We start from the raw sequence: 27,044 nt of genomic DNA, 5'->3' as shown, positions 1-27,044 counted from the left end.
AATCCATCTCACTAGTCAAGACTGCACCAACTTGCACATTATTTTTTCTTTTTTATTTTGCCCGGCAGCGCAACCTACGATGCCCTGAACCTACCCCCTACTGGACACCGCACTGCCCGTTGCCCGTTTCTCTCACTAATGTTTTTGCCCTAGAAACACACTTGGTGCCTCTATAAAAAGCCCTCATTCTCTTATCATCTTCTACTTCCTTCTGTTTTCCGTTTTGTATATAGATCTAGTTTCATTCCATGACACATTTTAGTTTAGTTTCTATGGGTCAATTAACTTCATATATATGTTGAAAACATTTCTTTTATTTTTGTTCTTTTCTCAATTATATATATCTTCATATTCTTTTTTTCTAGTGGTGCAAAAATCTTCCATCCGCATGTGACAACATAGTGGCCATGACGGCCATCTTTTGCACAGATCAACTGTGAGCTTGAAGCACCGATTGTTTGTGTTTTAAGCTGCTTCTAGCAAGAGGTTTATGTTATTTTTTTCAAGTTTGCATAAACCTCTTTGAAAATAAGAAGCATACAACTTTTTTCTTATGCCACCACCAAACTCTTTTTTTGTTCACCTACTTTTCTCTTCGATGACTACGAGGTTTAAAAAGTCTAATTGCTTTGACCGATAGCTTTTCTGACAAAGCAAAAGGGCCTAGATTTGACATTTGAAAAGGGGATCTTTCTACGGTGGACCAAGGACTTAGGTGGTCCACCGGTGAGGAAGTTGTTTAAATGCCGTTAGATTAAATGTAAAAAAAGTGAACGGTCCAGATTTTTTATATTATTTTTTATGTGAATTCGTTAAAACGAAGCAAAACACTCAACGATTTCTGCTTCCTGTCTACTATTTACTTTAAAATTCTAAATTAATTAGATCTGTTTATTAACCCTAAATCTAAATCCCCTTCTGAAATTCCATTTGATTCACAACCCTCTTCGATCCCCTTTATCCAACAACAAAACCCTCGAATGTCATTCCGATTAGTGCTCGATTCATATTCAAATTCGATCAGCCAGCCACTCCCGTTAATTTCAAGAACAAAAAGAAATGGGTATATATGACATTTTATGCAACTTATTAATATTTAATTAATATTTCCATTTAAAGGGGTAATGGATCTACGAGTCGGCTTATGGGTAATGGATTTGTGGCGGATCTACGAGTCGACTTATGGGCAAATACAAAATTGTTATTGATTCCTACAAAATTTTAATTTTTTAAAAAAGACTATTTTATTTATCTTTTGAAACATATTTTTGTTTTGATCTTTATTGAAATACGTAATAAAATTGTATTTTTAAAACAAAAATTAAATACATAATAAAAATATAATTTTATTCCGTTGTGATCTTCACAACCAAATTATATTTGTATTGTATTTTTTTTACAGAAATTATAAATACAAACTATCTATTTTTAAGGTAATTAAGTTAATAGTGATATAATTTATCATTTTTAATAGTATTTAATATATTTTTAATTAAAATTAAATTAATTGAATATAAGTTATTATTTATAAAGGTAATTAAATTAATTATTATAAAAATTCTTTATTAATTATAATCAAATTAATTTATAATATCATTTTAATTACAATTAAAAAGAGTAATTTACGTTATTATTAATTTAAATATAAATAAAATAGATAATTTATGTAACAATTAATTTGGTTATTATTAAAAAAAAGGTAATGTTTATGATTATTACTATAATTTGTATCAAGTAAAAAAGTAACTTAATTTTATAATTAATTTTTAAAAAAATTTCTAATAGAAACATGTTTTCTGTATAAAAAGGAAGTGTGAAAAAATTATAAATAGAAATATGTTTTTGTTTTAAATTTTGTATGCAAAAATATGTTTTCATTAAAAAATTTGTCCACACTCCCAAAATATTTAACGGAAATATCTTTTTGGCGTATAAACTTTAAAACGAAAACATGTTTCAACCCGCACCAGTCTCATCATCTTGGAGCCAAAATATCGAATTGGGCAAATAGCAAAATACTTTCTTCTTCATTGTTTCAACTACAAATATTGCAAATTCACCTTAGCACGGATCACACGTCAATTCCAATTTCAGTTAATTTCTTATATTCCGAATTTCTTCCATGAAGTGGAAACACGAGGCAGTGCAATAATTAAAAGCAATTACAAAATTTCTTTTATGTTGTGAGCGATTGTTTCCCCAATAGTGCAACAAAACAAAAAGGCAGTGCACAAAAAAAGAAAGAGGTGGTTCAAGCAAGTTGCTTTTCCTTTTTCTCTCTTGGGAGGCCTCTAGTCCTCGAGTTCTAGGATATCATCTGCGTTCATAACATTTTTGTACTTTCATTGAGCTCCAATGTTGGCCTTTCATGACTGTTATGTCAGTTCACACCACCTGTCAAACCACCTCTTTCCATGGCATCCTCTCCACACAGTCATCCACCATAATCATTTCTGCAAGATCCATTCCTTTTGCTTCATCACACACATACTCCTTATTTACATCCAGCTCAATTCCTTGGGATTGATTTTGAGAGCATCCGTAAACATTTGTTAGGCTTGTTTGGTACTGAGGGAACTCTTCCTCCATCATCTCCCACCTTACCCTCGAAAATGGAAAGCAATTTTCACGTAGATGTTGCAGACTCTGGCAGCAGAGGCGACACTGTGGGACAACTTGTAACACCACTACCATGCCTTACCTCTTGAGAGCATCAACAACTTCCATTGCGGTAACAGTCTTCCTTCTCTCGTGCTCGAGGTAGGGAACCACGCCGACGAGAAAGTCCCTTGTGACACTACAGAGGAACTTGTCCTTTTGGGTACGTCGGAGTTGTCACCAAAGGTGCCCCATCTGTCGATGACACAAGTTGCAGCGCAAGCGCTTTTGTTGTCGTCGCAACCAGTATCGGCATCGAAGTTCTCGTCCAAGCTGCCCCCTCTGGTGACGAAACAAGTTGCAGCACAAGCAGTTTTGTCAAAGGTATTTTGACACTGCCATGTCCGCCTTGGTAACCTATCTCTTTTTTCCTTTTTTCAGTTTTATTGGGGGTTTTGTCAAACAATGCCTTTCTCCTTTTTTCAGTTTTATCGGGGGTTGGTAACTGGTGATTCTTCACCTACTCTCGACAACAATTAGAGTATTTTAGATTTTTTTTTAAATAAATTTTAGAAAGTTGGATTATAAGAGTTATCAAAGTCAAAGTAAATATCAAGATTTAAAAAATATATTTAAATTTTTTTTCATGAACATTCAAAAATATTTATAAATTATTCATCAACAAATTTTACGTCATCAATAAAATTCAAACTCAGTTACTCGTGAGATATAAGTCTTATCTTAATATCTACATTTCCTAAATATTTTAGGATTCTTTTGTTGATTAAATAATTGGGAACTAATTATGTAGAGATAAGGCTCATGATGGGTTTTTTTTCCTCTAAGAGTTAAAGGACTAGAAGCTAATAAAAAGATCCACTCAAGCCGTAGATAAAAAGGTGACATAACAATTAACAAGTGGGTCACTTTCTGTTGCCTTTTGTTGATCCTGAATTTTTATTCACATTGCCACTACACAAATTCATCGTATATTCACTGGGATTACAGAAAAACAAGAGAGAAAGAAACATAGTACGATTTGACTTTGCAAGAGTTCTGGCTAATTCAACTTCCAAACTTGTCAACTTAAATGGGTATAAACTCATTGTGACACCACCAAGTCTCGATCAATTCACATGAAATTATTTCGGTTTAATTAGATGTTTTGAATTTGAATTCAAGATATTCAACTATGTTAAATAATTAAAAAGAGAGTTGCATCATTTAAAGTAATCCTATCAAGTTCAAATAAAATATATTCTGTAAGAAGGTATTTGTGGTCTAAAAGAAAACCATTGTGGCATGAGAGTACTAGATTTCTGACAAAATCTTCAAGCTTGACACACACCCACGCACTGGCATGGCTGGCCATTATTGTCTGCTAAGCGTGACAAAATGCTTCAATTCAGGTTATCTAAGGAAAGGACAAACACCTTAAGGTTTCAAGCGTCCACGTGATGATATATGAGAAAGTGAGTGAGAGTATTCATCATGATACGTGCGAAAGTTGGAGAGCTATTGATACTTAAAGACTTATAGCTTATAATATACAATTTGATTTTTAAAAGTGGAAATTTATGTTAGTTATTGAAAGTGTATTATTATACAAATTAAATCTTAAAATTAGATTTCATGTCCTTAACAAGTTTACCTTTATCAGATTTTAAATAATTTCATCAACGACTAATTTATGCAGAAAATTAAAGAAGTTTCAAATTAAAATAATAATACTTGATTCAACCATTTTGACATGCAAATGACTTTTCTCAAGATTGAATTGGTAAAACTTTTACGATTGTAGTTTTTCACTTTTTTCCTTTTATTATTATAATAAGGAATTTCACATACAACAAACAAAAATAGGTTGGGTGTGATACCCTCTATCCCACACATATATGTACTAATAATAAAAGGAATAAGAAATCATAATTAATTAAAAAAAAATTAAAACACATTTAAATAAAAGCATTTTAAAAGGGTAAAAGACTTACATTCACCCCACTATCACCAAATAAAACTTGTTGGAAACATTTTTGGGTCAAAACATCATGTAATTAAACAAAACTCATGCCTCAATGTCACATCCTATTAAAGCATTGTGTTCCGACGTCTTTCAATATAAGGTTTCTTAAAGCAATACACCTAATCATCTTCTCTCACGAACACAAAATTCGAGATCATCACAGAATCCAAACACAAATAACACACAGGGAATGAGTTATCATATTCCTAAATAGAGAGAAACAAGGCAACATGTAGATATACATATCACATAAACAAAATACAACTTACTTAAACATAACTCACATCATTTCACCACTTTGTCTCGTAACATCACATCACAGCACAACACGCCTCATTCATTTTTGCATCATTCATGTACTCAAGGATCAAAACACAATATCACTAAATCAATCAATACACAAACGTTATGCAACAGATACACTAAGACTCAATCTTATATGCAATGTGGTATTATGTCAGTGAAAAATCTCGTCGGGCGCCTAGGAGTACATGACAAGACAAATCACACACTAGTAAGTCAGGTCACTCTCACTAGATAAAATCATAGGGAGACCAGTCAGGGTCACGCTGTTTTGCAAGAATGCTCCAAACATGTGAGGTCGACACAAGCTTAAAGGAGCACTCAAACTGGGTGTGTTTACCTCCAAGGCCTAGACTCCGAAAAGTCCGTCAGGGCCTCTCCTTCCCGATTTAAGTCCAACCCAGAAAACATTTTAGCACATAGACTCTATCTATGAACTGTACAAAACACACGACTCCTCAATTGTTCTCAAAATAATTTAATCTCATTGCGCATTAACTCGTCGCCCTTAAAGGGTCTTATAGTCGTGTGATTGTACGATTCATAGCTCACAACTCAATGCATACAACATCTCAATGTACATATATATTACAAGTCAATACATACTCAATTTATCACATACACTCAGTCTCAATCACAATCGCATAATCCTAAAGTAACATGTTATCACATCTCATGGATCATATATGCTTTACCTACGAACTATGCAATTCACACAACTACTCAATTATTTTCAAAATAATTTTAACTCGTTACGCCTCAAAGTGATTCAACTCGTCGGATTTCCATAGTGGATCCCATCACAAAACTCATCGCACAAAAACTCGACGTCCTTAAAGGGTCTTACAATTGTGTGATTGTACAGTTCATAACTCACAACTCAATATATACAACATCTCAATATACATGTATCTTACCATTCATCACAGGATCAATTTGTTACTTACTCACAATTTGAATCACCACTTAATAATCTCAATATAATAATTTATACAAAAATGTTTTTCACAACATGGAGAGAAAAATCCCTCAAACAATTTCACATAATCATATTAAAATCAATTAATCAAAATCATAGATAAAAAAACACGAAAACACCAAGAGCACTCAATTTTATCAACCAATTCGCATTAGGACATCAATTAATATGTCAAACACAACAATATCGTATTTATAATCATAAGGGAAATTATAATTCAATAAACATCCCAAAATAAACCTCAATTTAGACCTTTAAGGATCCCTACACATGTTCATTCTAATCTCAATTGCGATAAACTCATCTCGTATCTCTAAGCGGACTCACATGTATATTTCGGAAGTGATAGCAGCATCTATAGCGGTTTCCTGAGACTCCTCAAGCTTTTCCTCTGATTGCTCTACTAGGGTTTCCAAGTGTTAGAGAGAATGAGAAGAGATTGAAGTCTTCATTCCACTGTCTGCGTACAATGAGTATTTCTCCCTCCCTATATATTAATTTGAAAATCCCAATGGTGAAGATGTGCGCAAATGAATTGAGAACTAGGTGTCCACATTTCACAAAGATCCAACGGTTAAAATGTTCGGGATCATAATTTTGCTGGAACAGGTTTGGGTATATGCGAGAAAAAGAATGTTACGATGCGAAGAGCATTTCTCTTACCTAAGACATTATTTCATGAATTTCAACGGTGAGAATGTTCAAATATGAGTTCCAAACAGGGTGCTCAAATTTCACGAAGATTCAACGATTAACGAGTTTGGGATCGTCATTTTACTGAGATGGGTTTAGGTGTATACGGGAAAAAGAGAGGGTTTTGGAAGAGGAATAATGGAAAACGAAATTTGAGAGGAAGAGAAAGCGCAGAGACTTATCGTCAGTCTCAATTTATAGGTAGGGTACTCTCAGTCTATTATTTACTCTATTTACTTATTTGTTTTATAAAAAAGAACTCTATTTTATTTCCAATCAAATTGAGGGAATATTGCTCAAGTTTATTACCAAGATTCCTAATATACTAAGCCTAAACACTGAAGACAAAGTACCTCATGACTCATGTTATTTTTCATTTTTCAACTTCGCTTTCGGTGTATGTTTTTATAACCCTCCACCTTTGCTCGGTTTATTCAAAGCACTAGCAAGCCGTATATGTGATTAAATGTCAAGTAGGATTTTCCCATACCCCATTCATATCCACATATTTAAGTAATATTAGTTAGAATTTTCTAATTAATAATTAGTTAAAATTGTGATGCAATTAGTTGTTGTTTTTAGTTTTACAAAAAATACAATAATGTTATAATTCATTTTGTTATATTTTAAAATTCATAAATTAGTGATATGCTAGTAATGGACTCAAGATATCTGATATTTAATTAGAGTGGTTAATAATATTAGGGTAGACCTTAATACTATAGACTTAATAAAGAAGTCATTATTAAGTTTCTTATGTATAGACAAGCGCACCTGTTGCATTTGTTTTAGCATCTTGATATAGGTCTTCTTGTATTAGGGAGACTTTAGATTTTCTTTAACTGTGGGGTATGCCCCGTTTATTATTGTATCATTTTGGGTTTAATATAATTTACATTTTTTTTCCAAAAAAAAATAAAGAAGTCATTAAGTTATATGTTTACATGTGAATGCACCTTTTTTAATTTTACACACACACAAAATATATATATATATATATATATATATATATATATATATATATATATATATATATATATATATATATATTATGACTTTTTGACTTGATTCGTTACCATTAATTACCCATGTAACTATGTAAGGGAAAGTGAGACTTGTATTTTTAGTGGGTTTTTTTTTTTTCCATCTTATGCTCAACTGGTAGATGTTTCTACCAAAGCTTAAGGAGAGAAGTAATTTGATTGTTTTCTTCACAAATTGGACACTCAAAATCCGCATGCTCCAACTTGAGAGGGTTAGGATATTTCGAGAAACTAGCAAACTGTATAAAATCAATTGAAATTAGAGAATATTACCAAAGCTATATTTAGAAGTAATGAGATATTTGTAGAAGATATGATATTGTAATTATATAATTAGCCGTTATTATGCAAATCAGCTTAAATTAGGTAGCTAAAAGTATGCTCTAATCTTGCATATTTTTATTTCCTTGAAAATCAATAGACATTCAAGTATTTCTCAATGTAAATTACTTTCAACTAATTTATAAAATAGTTTACTCTCAAATTCTTCTCCATTAACTCAATCCAGCTGCTTGTTTTAAAAAGCAAGCCGCCATGCAGGTTACATGGATTTTGATATTTCTCTCACATGTCTTCAACAAATAAGGTGTAGCCAAATTGTAAATATCATATGAAAGTCATTTATTCTTGCACTTGAATAATGTAGACCCCTAGTGACCCAGTGCCGTTTTTGGGTAGGCACCCGAGTGCCCATTGTCAGTCTGTCACCTTGATCGTTGTCTACATGTTAGCCGCAATATGCTTTTATTCACCGAGAAAGAACATCATACACCCAAAAGTTCTACACCCGGTGTCCACCACTCATATAAAGCATATGAACATAATTATTTATGTGATTAAAAATGCTACAAGGTTACTGAAATATTTAATGGTAATTAACTTTACCTCACAAGTAGCTGATATTGTCGTGAGGCTATTGACCATACATACCACGAAAGAAATATACATGATATTTTGCGCTTTATTAGATTTATATTATTACCTTATCAGGTCAAATGCATACTTATCTGTATATATTAATATATGATTTAGAGGTCTAATTGCCACTCTTTTTCTTCATTTTGTGCAAATAACATTTTTCGACTCTAAAGAACACGAGTACTTATACTTCATTCAAAACAAATGCCTTACAACACAAGTACTTGTACTTCATTCAAAACAAATGCCTTACAAGTAGAACTATAAATATTCCTTTGTTTAACCGGTATCCAAAATCCTCAGTTTCAAATTCTTGAAACCACCATTTTTTTTTTTATTCTAGATGAATCAGAGAATTAGTGTCCAAAATTCCAATTAGATTTAACAATTTTAAACCACCAAAAAGTAAGCCCATGTACATCTACATATTCTGCACGAAGATGAACTGGAGGTGTTTTGATGTGTGAGATGAAATTGCTAACAAACTTTACAAAAAATATTCTTTACTGCTTAGTTGTTGAAGCATAAGGGATAAATCTCATGAGGAAGCTGGATAGGGACCAAATGCAAATCACACCAAGGAATTGTAGGACATTCAGAAGGGTACCCAAAGAGCTGTTTATAGCCATGTTGTGTGAGGTCATCTCTGCTCCTCTAACTGTAAATGATAAAGCTGTCACCAGTTGTGCTGCTCTATTTAGTTGGTGCAACCTATACACCTGTTAATAACACTTCATTAGTTGAGAAAGGTGATCATAAAAGCATATTAGAAATATTTTAGATGATTCAATCCAAAAAGAGACAGCAAATATAAGATAATCAAAATGTAAATTTAGACTGTCAATTAGCCAAAACCAAATAACTTTACTTTCCACTTTCTACCACAAAGACAAAATACAGAAAATTAATCAACAGGGAATTGGATTGTCCTTACTTGAAAGATTAATGGAATGGCAGACCATGAAGGAGACTTTCGATATCGAGCGTACTGCTCAAATGCAAATTGGACAACTATACCAACAAGGTATGGGGCGAGAGTTGCGGAGGCTGCAGGGCCAGTCCATGGCCAGACCAAACCCATAGTCACCATTGGAATTACAAGACTAAGCACCAGGGTAGCAACAGAAGAGACTCTCTGTCCCAATTGTGGGGGTAGAGTATCACTATTGTTTGCAACTGTATCCACTAGCAAGGGTCTTCTTACATGGTCTAGTAGATAAAGGAATACCCCAACACCACAATAGAAAATTGCTTCTGTGAAGAATAATATGAGGAAATCTGGAGATAAAGAAGATATTTCGGAGTTTAGAATTCAGAGCTAAGAAGAAAGCAACAAAAAAAAGATGATAGAAAAGAAGAATTAAAGCAAGCAATTAAGCATTATAAAGTTTGAGGATTATCATCTCATACCTACCATAGTTGCAGCATGTAATTCACAAGAATTACAATAACGACAACTCTCTTTTTCCCTGTCACTCCACAAACATCTTGAATTTCTAAACCAATTTCAAGTTTTGAAATGTTTTGTTGATTATTGATATTGAAGTTGCAAAATTTTTCATCCAATATCTGTCTGCATAGTTTAATCTCCATTTCTGTCCAATCATCCAATGAATGATGCCATTCATTTTGTCTAGAAACAAATAATTCCAAGTCAAGCAACCACACTAGCATCATTTCCAATTTCTGAACACCCAAAATGTTTTTCCTAGCATCATCAATTACCAACAAACCCAAATACAAATAATTACCCTTTTCTCCACAGTTTTCATTGTATCCTACTACGAATTACAGCCAAATTATAGACAACACTCCGCATAAAAATAGTAAGTTATGCAAATTACTGCAGACAAAGCGATGTAGCATGAAATACATAAAACATTCAGACACAACAGTCTTGCTTCCAAGGAAAAGTTACCAGTTAACAAAGAGTCCTCAAAAATGATGGAAAGCACTTTGCGTAAATAGAGTGAAGGAAAAATGAAGGAAGCTACTAGGACTGCTGGGCCCAAAAACCACAATATGCTGTTTTGACTTCTCTCTGAATTTGGTAAAAGGATCTTACTGTCTCTTCTGTGTGGACGGCTATAGAATGATATTAAACCTGGTTTTCCATCACTCCCTGATAAATGAGAATACGAGTTGCTTACAGGAGAGATGTCTTCTGCAACTGTATCGTCTTCTGGCACTAAAGCAGTTGTTTCGAGCTCACAGTATTGTGACTGATCCTCAGAGACAACAAAAAGAGCATTAAGCTGTTTCTGTAACCTTCCTTTTAAGTTCGGCATTCCATGTATAAACTTAAGCTGGCATGATTTGTCTAACCGCGATACAAATGCAAAAACAAAAGAATATTAACAAAGACATATTCAAAGGAGGTTATACAAAATATATTGCAAATTGTAGATCACACCCTTTAACTTTGGTCCACATGCAGATTAAATCTCAAGGTTTGAAGTGTGCAAATGACCCCTGGGAACATAATACTTTGTGCAAAACACCCTCAATTAAGCAAACTGTTAACCAACTGAAGGAACTGTCACATGGCAACAAACACAAAAAACAAAAAAAAAAAACAAAGTGGGGAAATTGCAAATGTGACCCAAGTCTAAAATACAGTATTCTTTCAGTTTTTAACCTTCAATATACCATAGTTAACGGGTTTTTTAATAGTGTTTTCACACAGTGTGAAGTTCAGCAATCATCTGCACCTTTCTAGACCCCTAAGGTCTAATCCACACATGGGCCACAGTTCAAGGGTGAGCTGCAATTACACAAAAATTCAAATTTCTACAACAAATTTATTCAAGAAATATGCTTGGAACCATTCGTTTCAAAATTGTCATAGCTTTAAAGGATGAATAAGGAATTAAGTTGGACATTTAATGCAGAATGTAGAAATTAAGAAATCAACCAATAAATAAGCTACCTTTAGTGTACAGTTGCAGCTGAGCACCAGTCAGTTGGTTGACAAACAACCCTTGTGATAAGCTCAACTAAATAAATGAAAAGAAATTATGTAAGAGTAAATAAAGCAATACTCAAAGATACAGCAGTTAACAATATGAAAAACAGTATAATAAAATAGATCTAATCCAACAGACAGCATCACTCAAATAGAAAATCACATGAATTGCTCGACAGGCAGTTTAAAATATCTAGCAGAAAATGGAAAGAGTAATACATGTCATGCCTCATGAATCACGTCATGACCCTGTCCACATCAATTTTCACAAAAGAATTATGTATATAGTAACTTATCTATAGCATGAATTATTTATATGTGGAAATTAATTGACTGTTAAAAAATTAAATAGTATAAACCATACATTAAATTTTCATAGAACTGATTGTCAGAATAACCCATGCAGTTCATATATCACATTTAAAATGCATTTAGTGTTCATAGGAATCTGTGTCTAGAAATAGCACCCAGATATTCTTAGCCTTGTAAACTGTATCATGAAGCACACACACGAACACATAAAATGACTATAAAACGAACACACCAAACAGAATATAGTTTGCAAAAAATTCTAGCAGCCATGCATGACTTTGAGCAAATGACTATAAAATGAATTCCCAATTTTTTTCACTAAACATTCACATAAACACTATTCATTGATCAAATTAATGCACAGAAAATCTATCAGAATGCACACATCCATTTGGCCATGTCTCAGGAAAATGCATATACCCATTTGACACATGTAGCAATTTCCTGTGCAACTCATATCTAACATAAACCAAAATCAATTAACCACCTTAAGAAAGTTGAAAGGAAGAGTGAAGGAGACAGAGAGAAAAAAAAGACACAGAAGTTCAGCACTTGTAAAAACCAATTTACAGCTAGGGAAATCATAAACTGATTACTAAGTTAGCTATGATTTATCTTGCTACTGAACTTGCTGCCCAAACCAAAACAATACCATTTAGGTCTACCTTCTATAACCACCTTATAATTAACACCTTACATATCTTTTTCTAGCAGAGCAAACCATTGCACCATTGGTTATTAATAATTTTCAGAAGGTAATTGCATAACTATTTTTGGAGTAAATAACAAAAAAACAAGTATCATATTTTGTATATCCTTCATGTACTGTATGAAGATCATGGTGTCTTGTTTGAGGAAACATCCAATTATCAAATGCATATTAATTTTCCTTCTTCCTTTCCAAATGCCTTTGCAATATACAGTTGGTGTAATTGTTCGAATAAAATTGACTACGGTTACAAGGCTATTAAAGAATGAAGATTTAACATCAATGTTTGCAGCGCCAAAGGGTGAATATAAATACTAAGAATTTACTTCACATTCCCTCTTCATTAAGCTACTTTTTTCCAAATAACACATTTGAAGGGATCAGTTTTTCTGTATCTCCACTAATGTTTATTTTCAGTCAAACCATACTGATGAAGCGAAATTCAGCACCAACCCTATCCTATCTAAAAGTCCAATTGTAGCAGGGACATTCTCCCTCGGCAACCTAAACACATAACAAAATTAACTTTCGATTCTTGAGGTTTAAAAGAGGAACTTCTACTGTCCTAGTTCCACAAAATTTAAAAAGAAAAGCCTTAACACCACCGATGAAAAACACAATTTTTTTTTTGAAAAAAAAACATGCATACATAACTATCGGTCACTCTTAGTCAACCCAAACCATGTAGACAAGTACTACATACACATTAATTAAAGAAAACTGAAAAGCAAAACCATTATGAAATTGTAAAATTGGGGAACAGAGTAAATTGAGAAACAATTCAATAAATTCATTAGCATAAGCACCTGGGCACTTCTAGTGCGTTGGAAAGGAGAAGAAGAAAGAGAAGCCGCGGAACATGAAAAAGTGGAACCAAACTTAGCATTTGCCATAACAATATTGCGAATGAAGAAGGTAACGAGAGAGCGAAAGGTCGAAGGATAGAAGAAGGGTCTCACGTTGGTTGAATCACTGAACCATCATCTTAGTTCTTAAATAAAGAAAGATTTAGCGAATAACCCAAAGTGGAACCCAGTCTGAGTCTTACAACGTGTGACACTGCCCTCAGCCGTAGGTTTCTGAGTCTTATGAGTCTTACTTACTTGTATACAATTGAACCGAACCCGTTTTTGTTTCTGTTGCGGAATTGGGAATATAGAGTGGCCACCTACTAATTGACCTATATAAAGTGGCCTGACCTATTTAATTAAAAGGCTAGGTCAGACTTTTTTAAAAGTCTATTAAATTAAATAGGTCAGACTTAGGCTTATTAAAAGGTCGACCTATATGTATATTTATTTATTTATATTATTTTTTTGGTACAATTAATATTATTTTTGTAAAAATCAGCCGATTTCATTTCTATAATTAAGTAAAATTTTAATTACAAGTTTTTTTATTAGCAAATAAAAGTTATATCCTATCATATCATATTACGTTCTTATATAAAAATTATATCCTACGTTCCTATATAAAAATCATATCAATTTTCTATCAGGTTTTTTTTTAACTTTCCTACTACTTTCCTAATCAAACAAAAATCATATTCTTTTCACTTCAAGCTTTTATATTATTAATATATTTTTAGGACTACCAACTAAATTAACGTTAGATTAAAAATTAAGACAAATTATATATTAAGGCCTTGTTTAGTCTATTATAAAAGGTGTGCTATTTTTTTTTATAAAAACAACTCGGAATATTAAAGATTTAATGTGAAGAAGACTTTTAAATAGGCTACCAGGCCAAGCTAGGCTTTTAAGAAGGTTAGGCCGAGCCAAAATAAAAGCCTTTGATAGGCTATAGACTAGGCTCAGGCCTAAAAAATTAATCGTAGGTTAGGCTCTGACCTTTTAAAACCTAGTTTGGTCTGACTTATTTCCACTCCTAATTGCCCGGCCAACACTTTAACCTTTTTTTTCATGGGTTAGATTTTTCAACTCATATACTAATTTTGACTATTATTCAAGAGATTTTTTTAAAAATAGTTCTCTTTTTTTTTTCTTATGCATGAACATATAGAAATCTTATATCCCACTGGCCCTGATTCACAACCTAGGTTAAACATTTTAATCCTAACAATTTTGGCATATTACATTCTATGCCTTTTTTTTCTTTATAAATTTTATTCTTTTCTCTTCTAGTTTTGAAATTTACATTTTCCTTCCCGGAAATATGAATGTGTTCTATAATTTGTAAATGTAAAAAAAAAATAGGGACATTTTTTTTATCTTTCCCTGAGGTTCTTAGTATAATTGAATCCTAATTTTAAATCTTTTTCTATTAACCTTAGAAATGTAAAAAATAAAATAAATATTTACAGTGAAATTAAAACTAAAAATAATCAATAGTAATTGCAATATCATTCAAACCAACAACTTGTTGGTAATAAAATTACATTTAAAACTTTATTTGATTTTATAAAATCTAAAAATTAATAATTGAATGTTTAAAATTAACTTTCAAAAGCACACAAATTTATACATAGATAACCGCTATTTATGGCAAGTCAAGCTCGTGTCTAACTTTTCTATTGACTAAAAAACTGATTTATCTGTTTAGTAAATAATTTTTTTTAAGTAACTTCTAATATTTTTTAAAATACTATTTGGAATAAGATTTTTTACACTAGCTTTTAAATTTTTATATTTTATATCATTTTTATTCTTGATAATTATTCAAATTCTTTATTATTATTTTTAAATATATCATTTTACATTTTCAGTTATCTCAACCGTTAATTTTACTATATATTTTTAATTTAATAAATTAGCTTAAAAATTTATAGTTACCAATTAATTTTTCAAATAATTTTATCAAATATAACCAACATTTATTCTTATATTAGTCTTGTTTATAAATAAAATCAAGTTATTATTATAAAACAAGATTTTATCACGTAATATCATATGATAGTTCTATATTGATTTTTTTTTTCTCACCAAAAAGTTACTGAAAATTTTTATTTAATTTTTAATTCATTAGATATGCAATTATAATAATTTAGTGATAACGAGTGTATATTCTATTAAATCAATCAATTAAACCATTATGTTTTATATTAATTTCAATTTTATATAAAATAATGATCAATTTATTAAATTTATGAAATACTTTTTTTAGAGATGATAATCAATTAAATGATCAAAATAATAAATAAAATAATTTACTTGATTATTATATATTTTATTAATTAAAATATATTTTCCATTCTTATAAGTAATTTTGTTTAATTTTGTCATCTTAAAAGCATAACGTGTCAATATTAACTAGGTTTATTCACTTCAAATTTATTATAAAAAAAGTTACACAAATCTAATCTAACTTAGTCTAAATTATTTTGATTAATTCAATTCAAATAACAAAGTTTGATAAAACTCAACCAAAAAAACTATTACTCCATGTGTATTTGATTCACTAAAAAACAGGGGACGATATAACATAAAAATAATTGTCTAAAGTTTGATTTAAAGAATAATTAAGGGACAACACAAAATAAAGAATGATGAATAAGACAAATATCCAAAACTTGTACCTCATTAAACTCTATAATTTTTTGTCAATGTCTAATAAAAGTAAAAAAATACATTATTATCTTTTCTTTCTAACTTTTTATTATCTCACACATTTTTTCTTTTTTCATATGTGTCTCATTCTCTAAACCTTTCTCTTCAAACATCGTTGGTTATCAATGAAGTCAGTATCGATTGTTATTATTTCCCTTTTTGTCATTATTTCTTTTTTTTCTTCCTTCTTGTTATGTTTTTTTTTCTTTTGGTCGTTGTTATTATCGTCATGATCGTGTGGCGACCTCACGTCACCAAACTCTGCGCTTGATGACATCATAGGCCGCACCTCTTTCGTGAAGATGTTTATCCTTTTTTGTGTGATAAAATATTATTAATATATCTAAGATTTTATAATGAAATTTATATTATTTTATTCAATATATAAACATATGAAATAAGATATAATACAAAATTAATCGACCACTGAGTAACATATAATAAACAAAGTTATTTTATGACTTAATTACTTATCTAACATTATTACATTTGTCTCATCTTTTCAAGAAATCAAGCGTAACCTATAAGTCATTACTTGAGGACCGAACACAACACCAGTTAGCAGTTAGCGCAACCTTGTGGGCCAGGAGAAGAGGTGAGCAATTATTAGTATTTATTTATTTCTTATATTTTGGGGGTGGTGACTCTGACAAAGTATGTTTTTGTTGCTGTTGTAACTTGTGTGATAGTATCACAAGTGAAACTGAAGCGAAATCATCCCAATTTGCAAATGCCTAAAACCTGAATTTGGAAGAAAGAAGATATAAATAAAATGGCGAGCGTGCCTTCACCTTCTTCTTCTCCTCCTCCTCCTCCTCCACGCTCCGGCAACACCTCCCCCAACAACCAGGTGAGTCAATTCACGCTATTCAACTTCACGCATGCACACGCGCGCCTCTATGCTAATTATTCTCAGTTTTTCCCCCCTAAGTTGGAAGCTGTTACAAATAATGGGGTTTCTCACGTCGATGATAAAAAACCTAACTTCACCGATGGTCTTGAGTAAGTTCTTTTTCTTTTTCTCTACCTGTTTTGCCCTTATTATTCACTGTTGATTCGGTGTGCATAGAACTCTTTATTTAAAAAAGAAAATTGCTTTGAATTTTCTGGAGATCTTGAACTGTAAAGCTTTTTATTTGAAAGCTATTTGAAAATTTCGTTAGCTTTCACTGTTTATTTTTCTCTTCATCTCTTGCATTGGCAACATTATCAATCATTATGAGTATGGCTCGGATCACGCTCTGTAAAAAGGGAAATCTTTTTAGAATGGATCTGTTTCTTTTAGGTCTTGTCACTTGTTGGTGTTGTTTTTGAACTTAAAGCTGGGTTGTAATTTGGTGATAGAATGGTTAGAAAATTCAACGTGGGAAGTGTTAGAAAATACAATTAGGTATTTTTTATTGATTTGACTAAGTGTGTGTTTGGATTGCCGTTTTAGTGTATGTTTGGATTAAAGTGTGTAAACTTAAGGTTGAGTCAAACCTAAGTTTGCAAAAGTATCTAAAGTCTTGTTTATCTAGAATTAAGTTTGCAGGCAAAATTTTACTCTGAAACATACTTTTGAGGGATAATCAAACATAACCTCAAACTGATTTTACTCTCAAAATACTTTCGGACCCTCCCACCTGAAATCCAAACATACCCTTAGAGGCATGATAGACGAGGAAAGGGGTATGTTAGGAAATATCCTTGGAAGAGCTAAGAGCCTTAGTAACTGTCAGTTAGTTAGAACAGCTAGGATAACTAACTGTTAGTTAGTTAAGAAACTATAAATAGTCAATTAGAGGGAATGGGGGATTAGGAAGTGGAGGGTGGTGAGACCTCAAAACTCGTCTGTATTCTGTCTTGGGTGTTGGAGGCATCACAATAGTAATACACACATTCTCTGCTTCTGGTTCAGTTCTATCAAGGCGCCAAATGTCTGTTCACACGTTCCAAAGTAAAAACGGAGACATAACAATTTTGGTGGATTGAGAAAAACGTGGGCTATGTTCAACCTAACCTTTTCCCAAACACACCCAAGCATCATCATTTTATAGAGTAACCGGCTATGTGCCACTGCTAGAAAACAACATCCTCTGGCTGAATTTTTAACAGTTCATATTAGAATGGATGCATAGCAATGATATATTTGGCTTGTTTGATTCCTTTATGGAGGATTTGATACAGCCACCATATATATTGAAATTAAACAACATGGATGCACCAGAATAGGTGTTAATTTTTGTAATAAAAATAAGGAGAGCAGGATGGGAAAGAAAAAGATAAAACAAGGGAGGGTGAGAATATGCAGATGAGAATAGTGTCAGAGAAATTTTAATAGGAATTTAAGAGAATATTGCATATTGCCCCAACTTTGATTCTGTAATGTTCTTATTTGTAAAGTACTCAAATTTAGCAGCCTTGACTTGCTCACCCTCTCTACCTAGGCTTTTTCCTTCTTCCATGAGATGTTTCCACACCCTTTAAATGTGAGCCTAATTCCCCCTTAAATTTTCTAATGGTATGTTTATTGTTAGGATATAAGGAGAAGGAAGAGTTAGTTAATATAGTTAAACTACTAATGAGTTAGTTAGTTAGTTAGAGGGGTTTATTAGATATAAATAGAGGAAGAAGGATAGGAGAGAGGGGGATCTTATCATTTGTAGATTGAGCATTATCTCTTTGTGAAAGGAGAAATCCTTTGTGAAGGGGAAACCCTTGGAGGAGAGTTTTCTCTCCTATTTTCTGTTCTTTTCTTACTAGTCAATAAAATCTTTTATTTTCTTCCTCATTTCAATTCTTGGTTCCTAACAAATTGGTTCGACCTGCCGGATCTTTGAGGGGAAGCCAGTGTTAGAGATGGAGGAAGCGCAAATTTGGGCTAAGAAGGTGGAGCTGCCAGCGTTCATGGGGACAGACCCAATTGGTTGGATTGCTAGGGCTGAAAAATTTTGAGGTACAAGAAATTCCTTCGTTCCATAAGCTGCAATATGCATTCATGAGCATGGAGGGTGCTGCGACACATTGGTTCTACATTTGGAGCCAAAACAATCCAGATTCAGATTGGGAGTCATTTTCCACAGCTTTGATCAAAAGATTTGAAGATTGCCATGGTAACCACATCTTTGAAAGATTGAGTATCTTGAAGCCAGAAAAGTCAACTAAGACAAAAACCCACATCAAAAAATGGGAGACTTCCACAAAGTTCTTGAAAGGGAGGACCGACATTTCAGAGCAGAAACACATGTTGCGCAAGATATTGAATGAAGAAGTTGATTCCCATGCCTCTTAACAAGACAAAAATAGCATGGAGGGAAGTGGATCAGAATTCAGTGAAGCAAAGGCTAGTTCTTGGGCAAGAAAGGTGGAACTACCCAGCTTTGATAGAAGCATAGAAGGGGGAACTGATTTGAAGGGTAGCAGTTTTGAGTGTGACAGTGACCCATTGCAGTTCTTGAAATCAAAAAACAGAAGTAAAGAAGGTTCAGTAATCAAGAACCACACCCTTTGTGGTGGAGAAGAAACCAAAAATGATTAAGCAAAGTTAGCAAGAGAAAAAAAGATTGAAAAGGTTATGGAGGAAGAAGTTGATCCATCGATAAAGAGGGAGAAGCACAAGGAAAACGAAGTGATGAATGTGGGCTGCGAAGACAATTTTCTTGATAACCCAATTACAGATTTGATCAAGAAGGAAGTCGAAGCACATTGTTTTCAAGATTCAGATTTCCATAAAAAGATTGTTATGGTGAAACAAAAATCATTCATGAAGGTGGTTGGAACAACAACGGTGCTGAAATCTTGGAATGCCAACTTGTTGGGTGAGCCTTTAGCATTAAATTTTGTTGCATCTATGGCTGACAGCTTAGCCATGGAGCTAAGACAGAAGGAATGTACTGAGCCAGTCATGCTGATTAAAGTTATATGGAGTCCACCCTTGTCCCTCCCACACCGAAGCCACCGGATCTCAGTTTGCATGCAGGGGTAGTGGGTCGTTCCCAGTTAAGCTACAAGGGTGCAGTAGTCTTCCAGCAATCAGACAAAATTTTAGGAAGTTTCAGTGTGCAATTCCAGTTTTCAAATTCCAACCTTGAGGACAAGGTTGAGTTTTAGGAGGGGTGTATTGTTAAAGATATAAGGAGAAGGAAGAGTTAGTTGATATAGTTAAATTTCTAATGAGTCAGTTAGTTAGTTAGTTAAAGGGGTTTATTAGATATAAATAGAGGAAGAAGGATAGGAGAGAGGGGGATCTTATCATTTGTAGATTGAGCATTAGCTCTTTGTGAAAGGAGAAATCCTTTGTGAAGGGGAAACCCTTGGAGGAGAGTTTTCTCTCCTATTTTCTGTTCTTTTCTTACTAGTCAATAAAATCTTTTATTTTCTTCCTCATTTCAATTCTTGGTTCCTAATAGTATGGCTATGATCATAGGTGCTTCTTGCAAGATTACTCTTATAGAGCTTCGATTGCCAACTGAGCCAAATAGATGAAGTGTCTAGGTTCAGGCCTTAGTGGCAGCAAGATGTTTGAAATTATCTGACATTTGGAAATAGATGTGATCAATGGTAGAAGTATTTCAAGCCATTTTTGAGATACTGATGAAGGACCAAAACATTGTTCTTTGTGTTGAAACTAGCATTGGTATCTGCATAAGTGCATATTAGAACAGCTCATTTATATATTTAATCTTTTTTCTGAATGAAAATCTCCTTTGAACCCATTGTTTTTATCATAGCAATCTGTGATGTTAGTTAGAAGTTTGAAACTTTATAATTTATATTTGTTTGGATGACCATACTGCTATGATACTTAGTATTATGGTTTCAACTTAGTCACATCCTTTGGTGTATGTGGGCTCAACACTTTATAGTTATGTTTCTTGGTTGATTTAGTATCATATAATTGCTAATTCAGTTCTTCTCCTTTGTGTATGGTTTGGAAACTAAAAGAAGCAAAAGTTTACTTATCCTTTAATGTATGCTTGTTTTGCATAAATAGTCCATTCAAATTCCTCCTTACCATTTACTATAGTGGTTTAGGAAGACTAGTGCTGAGTGCCATTTCAGTATCTCATGGATATTTTTGAATAAATTAAATTCAATTGCTCATCTGATCTCTTGAGTCATATAACTTCATTTTCAGTTACATAGTCATTAGTTTGCCCGTTACATAGTCATTAGTTTGCCTAATATGCACATCACATTCACCACTGTTATCAGATTTAATTATTATTCCCCTTTAGGTTATTTTATTTTTTGGCAAAAAAAATCTATTTTAGAATGCTGTAAAGTGTGTGACTTATATGTTAAAGGACATAAATCTAAAAACTTTGGACTTAAAAATGTTATTAGCTGCAACTGCAAGTTCTTTTCCCAGATTGAAATAATTTATCATATTCTTCAATTTGCAGTCACTTGGATAGTCCACAGTGCATTGAGAGGTTCAGAAAATATGATCATGATTATGCTCATCGTTTGCTGGCAAAATATTTCTCTAACAAAAACTTCAATGGAGGTATGCAACATTAGCTATATTTTTTGGTAATAAAATATATAAAAGATGTCTGCTTTCTCTGCTACTGGTATTACAAATTCCTTTGATTTACGCATGAAAAGTCCATTGTGCATACCTTTGTGAATATATTGCTGCAGTTTATGTGTGTATTGTTTTGATAGTAAATATTTTTTTTTGCAGGCAACATATTTGATTTGGAAATAACAGTAAATGATGAAATCATAAAGTCAAGCAGGTAAGCATGTGTTATGAACTAAAACATCTTGCATGTTCCATGTTAGAAAAAATCAAGAGAAGAATACAACTAAGAATGACTGATTCAATGTTGTTAGCCTCTATATACTGAAAAATAAAGTTCAATACAAGAAAGATAGGCCCAGCCCTATTATACAAAATAACATAAAAAGCACGTACATGAACATTTTCTCTAACATTCTTCCAGTTACTAATCCAAGCTCCTACATTTTTGTCTAGCTTGACTTGTTACAGGTCATATGCAGATCCTGTAGTAGGTTTTGAAGACCAATCCAGCAATGGATCAACTCCACCAGCAGATTCCCAAGCTAACATCCCCAATGGGAAACATGCGGTGAAGAAGAACTGAAATAATGTGCCTTGAGAAGCATCATCAGTGCATGACATCTTAGAAAGCTTAACGCAAATTCAGGAACTTGTGACTGAAAAGATGGTCATGGTCTCAACCATCAAATTCCTAGCGTAAAACAGATGGTTTTTTGGGGTCATAATTACGTGTTAAGAGGCGCTATTTATACGATTCAGTATACTGATTGCAAAGTGCATCATTGCCACCCACTAACTTATTCTGCATTTCACATTCATTCTAGTTGTTTAAGTACTATAAAGAAAGTCCATGATATAATACTGTCTCTGTTTCTTTTTAATTATCAGATTTTTTATTTATTTATCTGTCATGTACAAAGTTTTTCTATTTATCTGTCATTTATAAAATTTGAGATCACATTAATTATTTGTTTATCAATATTTTAATTAATTTACAAATATTTTATTGTGGTGTGAAAAAAGGAATAAATAGCAAACCTCACAATTATTTTATTAGAATAAAAAAAATATTGTATTTCTTAATTTTTACATTAGTTTTAAAAGACAGATAAAAAGGAATACTATCAATTGGTGCCGCACCAATTGCTTTGATACAATCAAACATCAGTTTATACCATGTTTAACCAACAGTGTTAAATTATCAAATTTTCAAATACTTGTGTACCAAGTCATTTTACTTCATCTTCCCAAAAAAGTTAACTTTGATATATTCACCTTATCCTGGAAGATTGATTGAGGAGGGGTTTCTAGCACCCTCCAAGAAGCAATACCAGAGGGTAGCAACGAGCAGAACCAATACAACTTCAGTTCTCTCTCTCCAGTCTCCACTGTTCCCTCAAAGTCAACTCCCCCCCCCCAATCCATCATCTCTGCTTTCTTCCCTCACTATGCAGGGTCATTCTACACAATACATTCTCCGGATTCTGGCTGACAAATCATAAAACGTATCTTCTTCTGCTGATTGACAAAATATGAACACTCACTCGGTCAAGCCTTATCAATCGTCAATTCAACCAGGACGAGGTTTACACACCTATAATTTCGCCAGTAGTTTCCCAAGTTGAAATAATGGTAGATAATACAAAGGATAGAGGGAGGGTTGGGGACAAAACTCAGCTAAAGTACTAGTTACAGAATAGAATCAATCTCACATAGAACCTCGAAACACAAGCAGTGATTCAAAATAAATAAATAAATAAAAAATACAACCTAATCTAAGAATAAAGTGACGTTTTCAATATAACATGAATTAGGAACTTAACCCTCATGACCACTTGCTCAACACCAAAACCCCAACAGAAAATGGGATTGGCCATATCTCATTTAAAAATTTCAACGCTACGGAGTATTCCCTCCTTCATCCCTCTTCAGCCTTTCTGGAGACTACCCCTAAGAATATTTCCAATTTCCAAACCTAAATAAGATTAGCCCTCTTCAAAAATCTGATTGTTCGACAATAATAGGGCCATATAGATTCCACATAATCAAGATACATCTCCACTATCCATTCCTGCAATTCTTTCAACTTTTTTCTTATTAGCTGTTTATAGTCTCTATTTTTAACGCGCAATATAGGCTGCAAAACATAAGTTGAGATATCCTCTTTGAGCTTGCCACGAAAAACATAGCTGTAGGCCAAAATGCAGTAATAAGGAGAATTCTTGAGTAATTTGACAGTCTGATTGAAGCTGAAAACATAGAGTGCACATAGCCAACGGATTGCCAAGATTTGGGTAGCCACAATAAGTGGGCCCAAAATCCATAAAGGAGTTAACTCCTTGGAAACTTCAGCACCATATTTTACATTAACAGCCAGGTATAGAGGAATGCTGTAAACAAAAGATAAAGTTAGAAGACACATCAAAAGCATTGTTGTGCCATCAAATGATGTGTTAACATTGTTTAAAAGGGTAAAAAGTTGAAGAATGATGCAGAACCTAGTTACATACTATATTGACTAAGCCGTAAAACATGTCATACACTCTGGGTTTTTTCTCCGTAAATTCAAACTTAAAGTTTGCTTCAATCAAGGCATCCAAGTTGCCCAATACCCATGCATGGATTAAATATGTGACAAGCAAACAACAAATTAACTTGAAGACAACAAAACAAAAATGCATATTGTACAGCAAAAAATGCAAAGACATCCTAGTTCAACAAAGATTGCATCACTTGCAGAGAGGAAAAAACAACAGTACTTACAATACCAACAAAGGAATCTTTATTGTTGCATCGAGGGCCAGAAAATGGGACCATGCCACCTTCAAAATTGCACGTCTTTCCTTAATTTGAGTCTCTTGCTGAGTTTTTGGTAAAATTCCTTCTGATGCAGGTTCTTCAAAAATCTTCTCCACTTCTTGGCTTGATGGTTGTGTGCGCAACATGGTCAGCCATTTATTGAAAAGTCTATGAATAGCAGATGATGTTTCAATGCTATCATTTGTTTCAGATGCATAAGAGAGTGGAACATTGTTAGCTTCCCCACTCTCTCCTAGTCTAACAGAGGTCTTAGGTGCCTTCAACTGATTAGCCCTGATTCCTGAATCATCATTTTGGGTGCTTCCTTTGAAGCCTGAAATCCTCAAAGGTTTGAGCTTGGCTACACAAAAGAAAGGAGGCCCTACACTGGAAACAATAAACCTGTTATGAGAAGCAGGACTACAGGTCATGTGCATTTAGTTTGTGTACGTTTCTGCATGTGCAATGATCACAGGTATGCAACTTAAAAAAATAATTGAAATATTGGAATCAATAAATATGAATTTATACAATAATTACAAATTTTAATATTGGTACTAGAAACAGAGAGAAGACACATAAGTAATGCATCAATCATTTGATGTAAGTAACGTTTACGAGCACAAATTGGTTTTTCTCTCTCCAGAAATCATTTTTCTTTGCTCCAATTCTGCAAGGAGAAAATGGTTTGATGATGACAAAAATATTTCATGTAAGCCCCCATAGAGAGCAATTGAAATTTGATTATGGTAACTCTTTATGATAGGGCAACCTCTTACTAAAAGACACTTCTATCATTTCATTAGTTAGTTCTAAACTCCTTAAAGTGACCCAGACAAAAGACCATACTAATTTCCATCACCAGAATTCACATTTCTGCACCTTAAACAAGCATTCCGCTTTACTAGGCAATGCCAGTCAGTTCTTCCAATCATGTGATGTTTTGTTAAACACTGCTTCAACTTTAGCCTTTTGCTCCATGGCAAATGCCTTGAGGAAGATGTCACACACAAACCCTGCAGAAAAGAAAGCAAATCATCTATATAGTTCATAACCAAACATTCATGGAAATTTGTGATAGCAAAACCAATATCATATGACAAACACAAAACACCCAGTAAAAGAGACAAATAAGACTTTCAGAACAAGCAAGACTTTGCGAATGAGAGACAATCGTATATAGTCTCAACTTTGAATAAAATTTTGATTTTCCTACCCCTGGATTTTTCAAAACTAAAGGGTAAAAACCTTGTTGCTTGAAATATTAAATTTGATACAAAAATTGAATCCTTACCACCAGAAAACATAACTGGATGGTACTAACTACTAATAATCTAATAATACTAGATATAAAAATTGCATCCTCCAACACTAAAATTTGAGAGCATCTTTCTGCAACGAAAAGCAAGAACTGGGAAGCAATCATATTTGACACGGACACTAAACTTTGGCGATAGCAAATCATGTCATTTGACATTTTACATTTACTGAAGACCCTAATTTGACTAATAACAATCATATTCATAGAAATGGAAAATGAAATTGGAAGTAAATTGTAAATAATAATAAAAAAATACATAATCCAAGTACCTGAGGTTGATTTGCTACGAAGGCCATTTTACACTTTTACTCTTAATCCACAACCGCTCAATAAACAGGACCTATTCAAAGATGGAGCTAAAGATACATAAGAAACAGCGTTAATTAAACTTATATAAAGAAGCCAAATTAAACCAAACTGTAAGAGTTTTACATTTCGAATTTGAGAAATAAATTTATGGCACCGACTTTGAAACAAGGAAAAGTGCAGAAATTTTGGATAAAGCGAAATTTGAAGATAAACGAAAGAAAGAGGGAAAGGAAGGTACCGTATCGAAGAACGATAGTGCGGTTTGGGTGAGGGAAGGAATTGAAATGAATGAAGGGAGATTGAAAGCGTAGAACCCTAACCCAAGAAGATGAAAGAATATATGATATGATATCGGTAACACAGTGCCACCACCCCTATCTCTTCTTCCCCAATTCTTCTGTTTTTCTTTACTTATACGAGAAATGCGAATATATATTTATTTTTTTGGAAAAATAATTACATTTTTTTCTAAAAGAGTCCGTTAATTTTATTTTTTTATGGTAATTGTTTTTGTTTTTAAAAGGACTGAGTGTGTTTTTTTTAATCTAAAAAGTCAGAATTTAATATAAGTATTTTCTTTATTAATCTAGGAAGTTATTTTGAGTAGCTTTTAAAATAAGTGTAACTATATTGTCCTTTAAATTAAAAGTGTTTTCTTATAACTTTATATGTATAAAATATATATTTCACAAACATATCATTACTGTTACTGAAAAAGTAATTAAGAAACTACGTTATATTAAAATTTTAAAAAATTATTTTAACATTATGTAAAATTTAATTGAAAGATCTTATATGAATATAATGATATTTAAGATTTTTTTAAAAATATTTTGTTGATGAGTATTTTATAATTTAGATTTTAATAAATTTTATAAAATATAAAATTTAAAATGACTTAGTAGATTTGTAAGATTTTAAAGAATTTTATCAATTTTGAATTTTGAGTAGATAGAAACAGAGTATGAGTCCCAATAATATTAGATTAATTTTG

General features: G+C 32.7%; 3 protein-coding genes across 13 annotated transcripts; 1 reads left to right on the top strand and 2 right to left on the bottom strand.

Moving 5' to 3' along the window:
• Positions 1-8,725: 8,725 nt before the first annotated feature.
• Positions 8,726-13,679, bottom strand: LOC100803499 (uncharacterized). 3 transcript variants are annotated; one of them, XM_014776169.3, is made up of 6 exons: positions 13,503-13,679; positions 13,350-13,359; positions 11,487-11,553; positions 10,476-10,877; positions 9,492-9,835; positions 8,726-9,276 (listed from the first exon to the last, which is right to left on the bottom strand). In XM_014776169.3, the coding sequence occupies exons 4-6, from the start codon at positions 10,843-10,845 to the stop codon at positions 9,061-9,063; spliced, it is 930 nt and encodes a 309-aa protein (XP_014631655.1). In that variant the 5' UTR covers positions 10,846-10,877; positions 11,487-11,553; positions 13,350-13,359; positions 13,503-13,679; the 3' UTR covers positions 8,726-9,060. The 3 variants fall into 3 exon arrangements, with proteins under 3 accessions (XP_014631655.1, XP_006581026.1, NP_001241168.1); XM_006580963.4 differs by having other exon boundaries at positions 13,350-13,356; NM_001254239.1 differs by having other exon boundaries at positions 8,918-9,276; positions 13,350-13,608.
• A 2,902-nt stretch (positions 13,680-16,581) lies between these two features.
• Positions 16,582-22,502, top strand: LOC100802968 (uncharacterized). 4 transcript variants are annotated; one of them, XM_041016006.1, is made up of 6 exons: positions 16,583-16,704; positions 16,799-16,959; positions 17,041-17,111; positions 21,497-21,600; positions 21,781-21,835; positions 22,075-22,502. In XM_041016006.1, exons 2-6 carry the CDS (start codon positions 16,882-16,884, stop codon positions 22,202-22,204), a joined length of 438 nt encoding a protein of 145 aa, XP_040871940.1. In that variant the 5' UTR covers positions 16,583-16,704; positions 16,799-16,881; the 3' UTR covers positions 22,205-22,502.
• An 854-nt stretch (positions 22,503-23,356) lies between these two features.
• On the bottom strand, positions 23,357-26,459 carry LOC100802447 (uncharacterized). Of its 6 annotated transcripts, none has more exons than XM_006581855.4 (5): positions 26,289-26,459; positions 26,011-26,097; positions 25,270-25,436; positions 24,385-24,807; positions 23,357-24,011 (listed from the first exon to the last, which is right to left on the bottom strand). In XM_006581855.4, the coding sequence occupies exons 2-5, from the start codon at positions 26,035-26,037 to the stop codon at positions 23,597-23,599; spliced, it is 1,032 nt and encodes a 343-aa protein (XP_006581918.1). In that variant the 5' UTR covers positions 26,038-26,097; positions 26,289-26,459; the 3' UTR covers positions 23,357-23,596. The 6 variants fall into 6 exon arrangements, with proteins under 6 accessions (XP_006581918.1, XP_006581919.1, XP_003527009.1 ...); XM_006581856.4 differs by having other exon boundaries at positions 26,011-26,081; XM_003526961.5 differs by having other exon boundaries at positions 25,303-25,436; positions 26,289-26,457.
• Positions 26,460-27,044: the final 585 nt, after the last annotated feature.

This window comes from Glycine max, chromosome 6 (assembly GCF_000004515.6).
Source record: "Glycine max cultivar Williams 82 chromosome 6, Glycine_max_v4.0, whole genome shotgun sequence".
In the NCBI taxonomy this organism is placed as follows: domain Eukaryota; kingdom Viridiplantae; phylum Streptophyta; class Magnoliopsida; order Fabales; family Fabaceae; genus Glycine; species Glycine max.
Note: the sequence above shows the minus strand (reverse complement) of the source record. Positions and strands in the feature narration are given on the sequence as shown.

Bases quoted from the DNA above. Each gene is read 5' to 3' on its own strand.
- LOC100803499 (NM_001254239.1), bottom strand. From the start codon at position 13,436: ATGGCAAATGCTAAGTTTGGTTCCACTTTTTCATGTTCCGCGGCTTCT. The intron at 10,878-11,486 runs GTAGCTTATTTA...TATCGCGGTTAG, and splicing joins GCTGCAACTGTACACTAAAG to ACAAATCATGCCAGCTTAAG. The intron at 9,277-9,491 runs GTAAGGACAATC...TGTTATTAACAG, and splicing joins CCATTCCATTAATCTTTCAA to GTGTATAGGTTGCACCAACT.
- LOC100802968 (XM_006580960.4), top strand. From the start codon at position 16,882: ATGGCGAGCGTGCCTTCACCTTCTTCTTCTCCTCCTCCTCCTCCTCCA. The intron at 17,112-21,496 runs GTAAGTTCTTTT...TTCAATTTGCAG, and splicing joins AACTTCACCGATGGTCTTGA to TCACTTGGATAGTCCACAGT. The intron at 21,836-22,074 runs GTAAGCATGTGT...ATTTTTGTCTAG, and splicing joins GAAATCATAAAGTCAAGCAG to CTTGACTTGTTACAGGTCAT.
- LOC100802447 (XM_006581855.4), bottom strand. From the start codon at position 26,037: ATGGCCTTCGTAGCAAATCAACCTCAG. The intron at 25,437-26,010 runs GTACTTGGATTA...TCTTTTCTGCAG, and splicing joins TCGTAGCAAATCAACCTCAG to GGTTTGTGTGTGACATCTTC. The intron at 24,012-24,384 runs GTAAGTACTGTT...TTTTGTTTACAG, and splicing joins AAGATTCCTTTGTTGGTATT to CATTCCTCTATACCTGGCTG.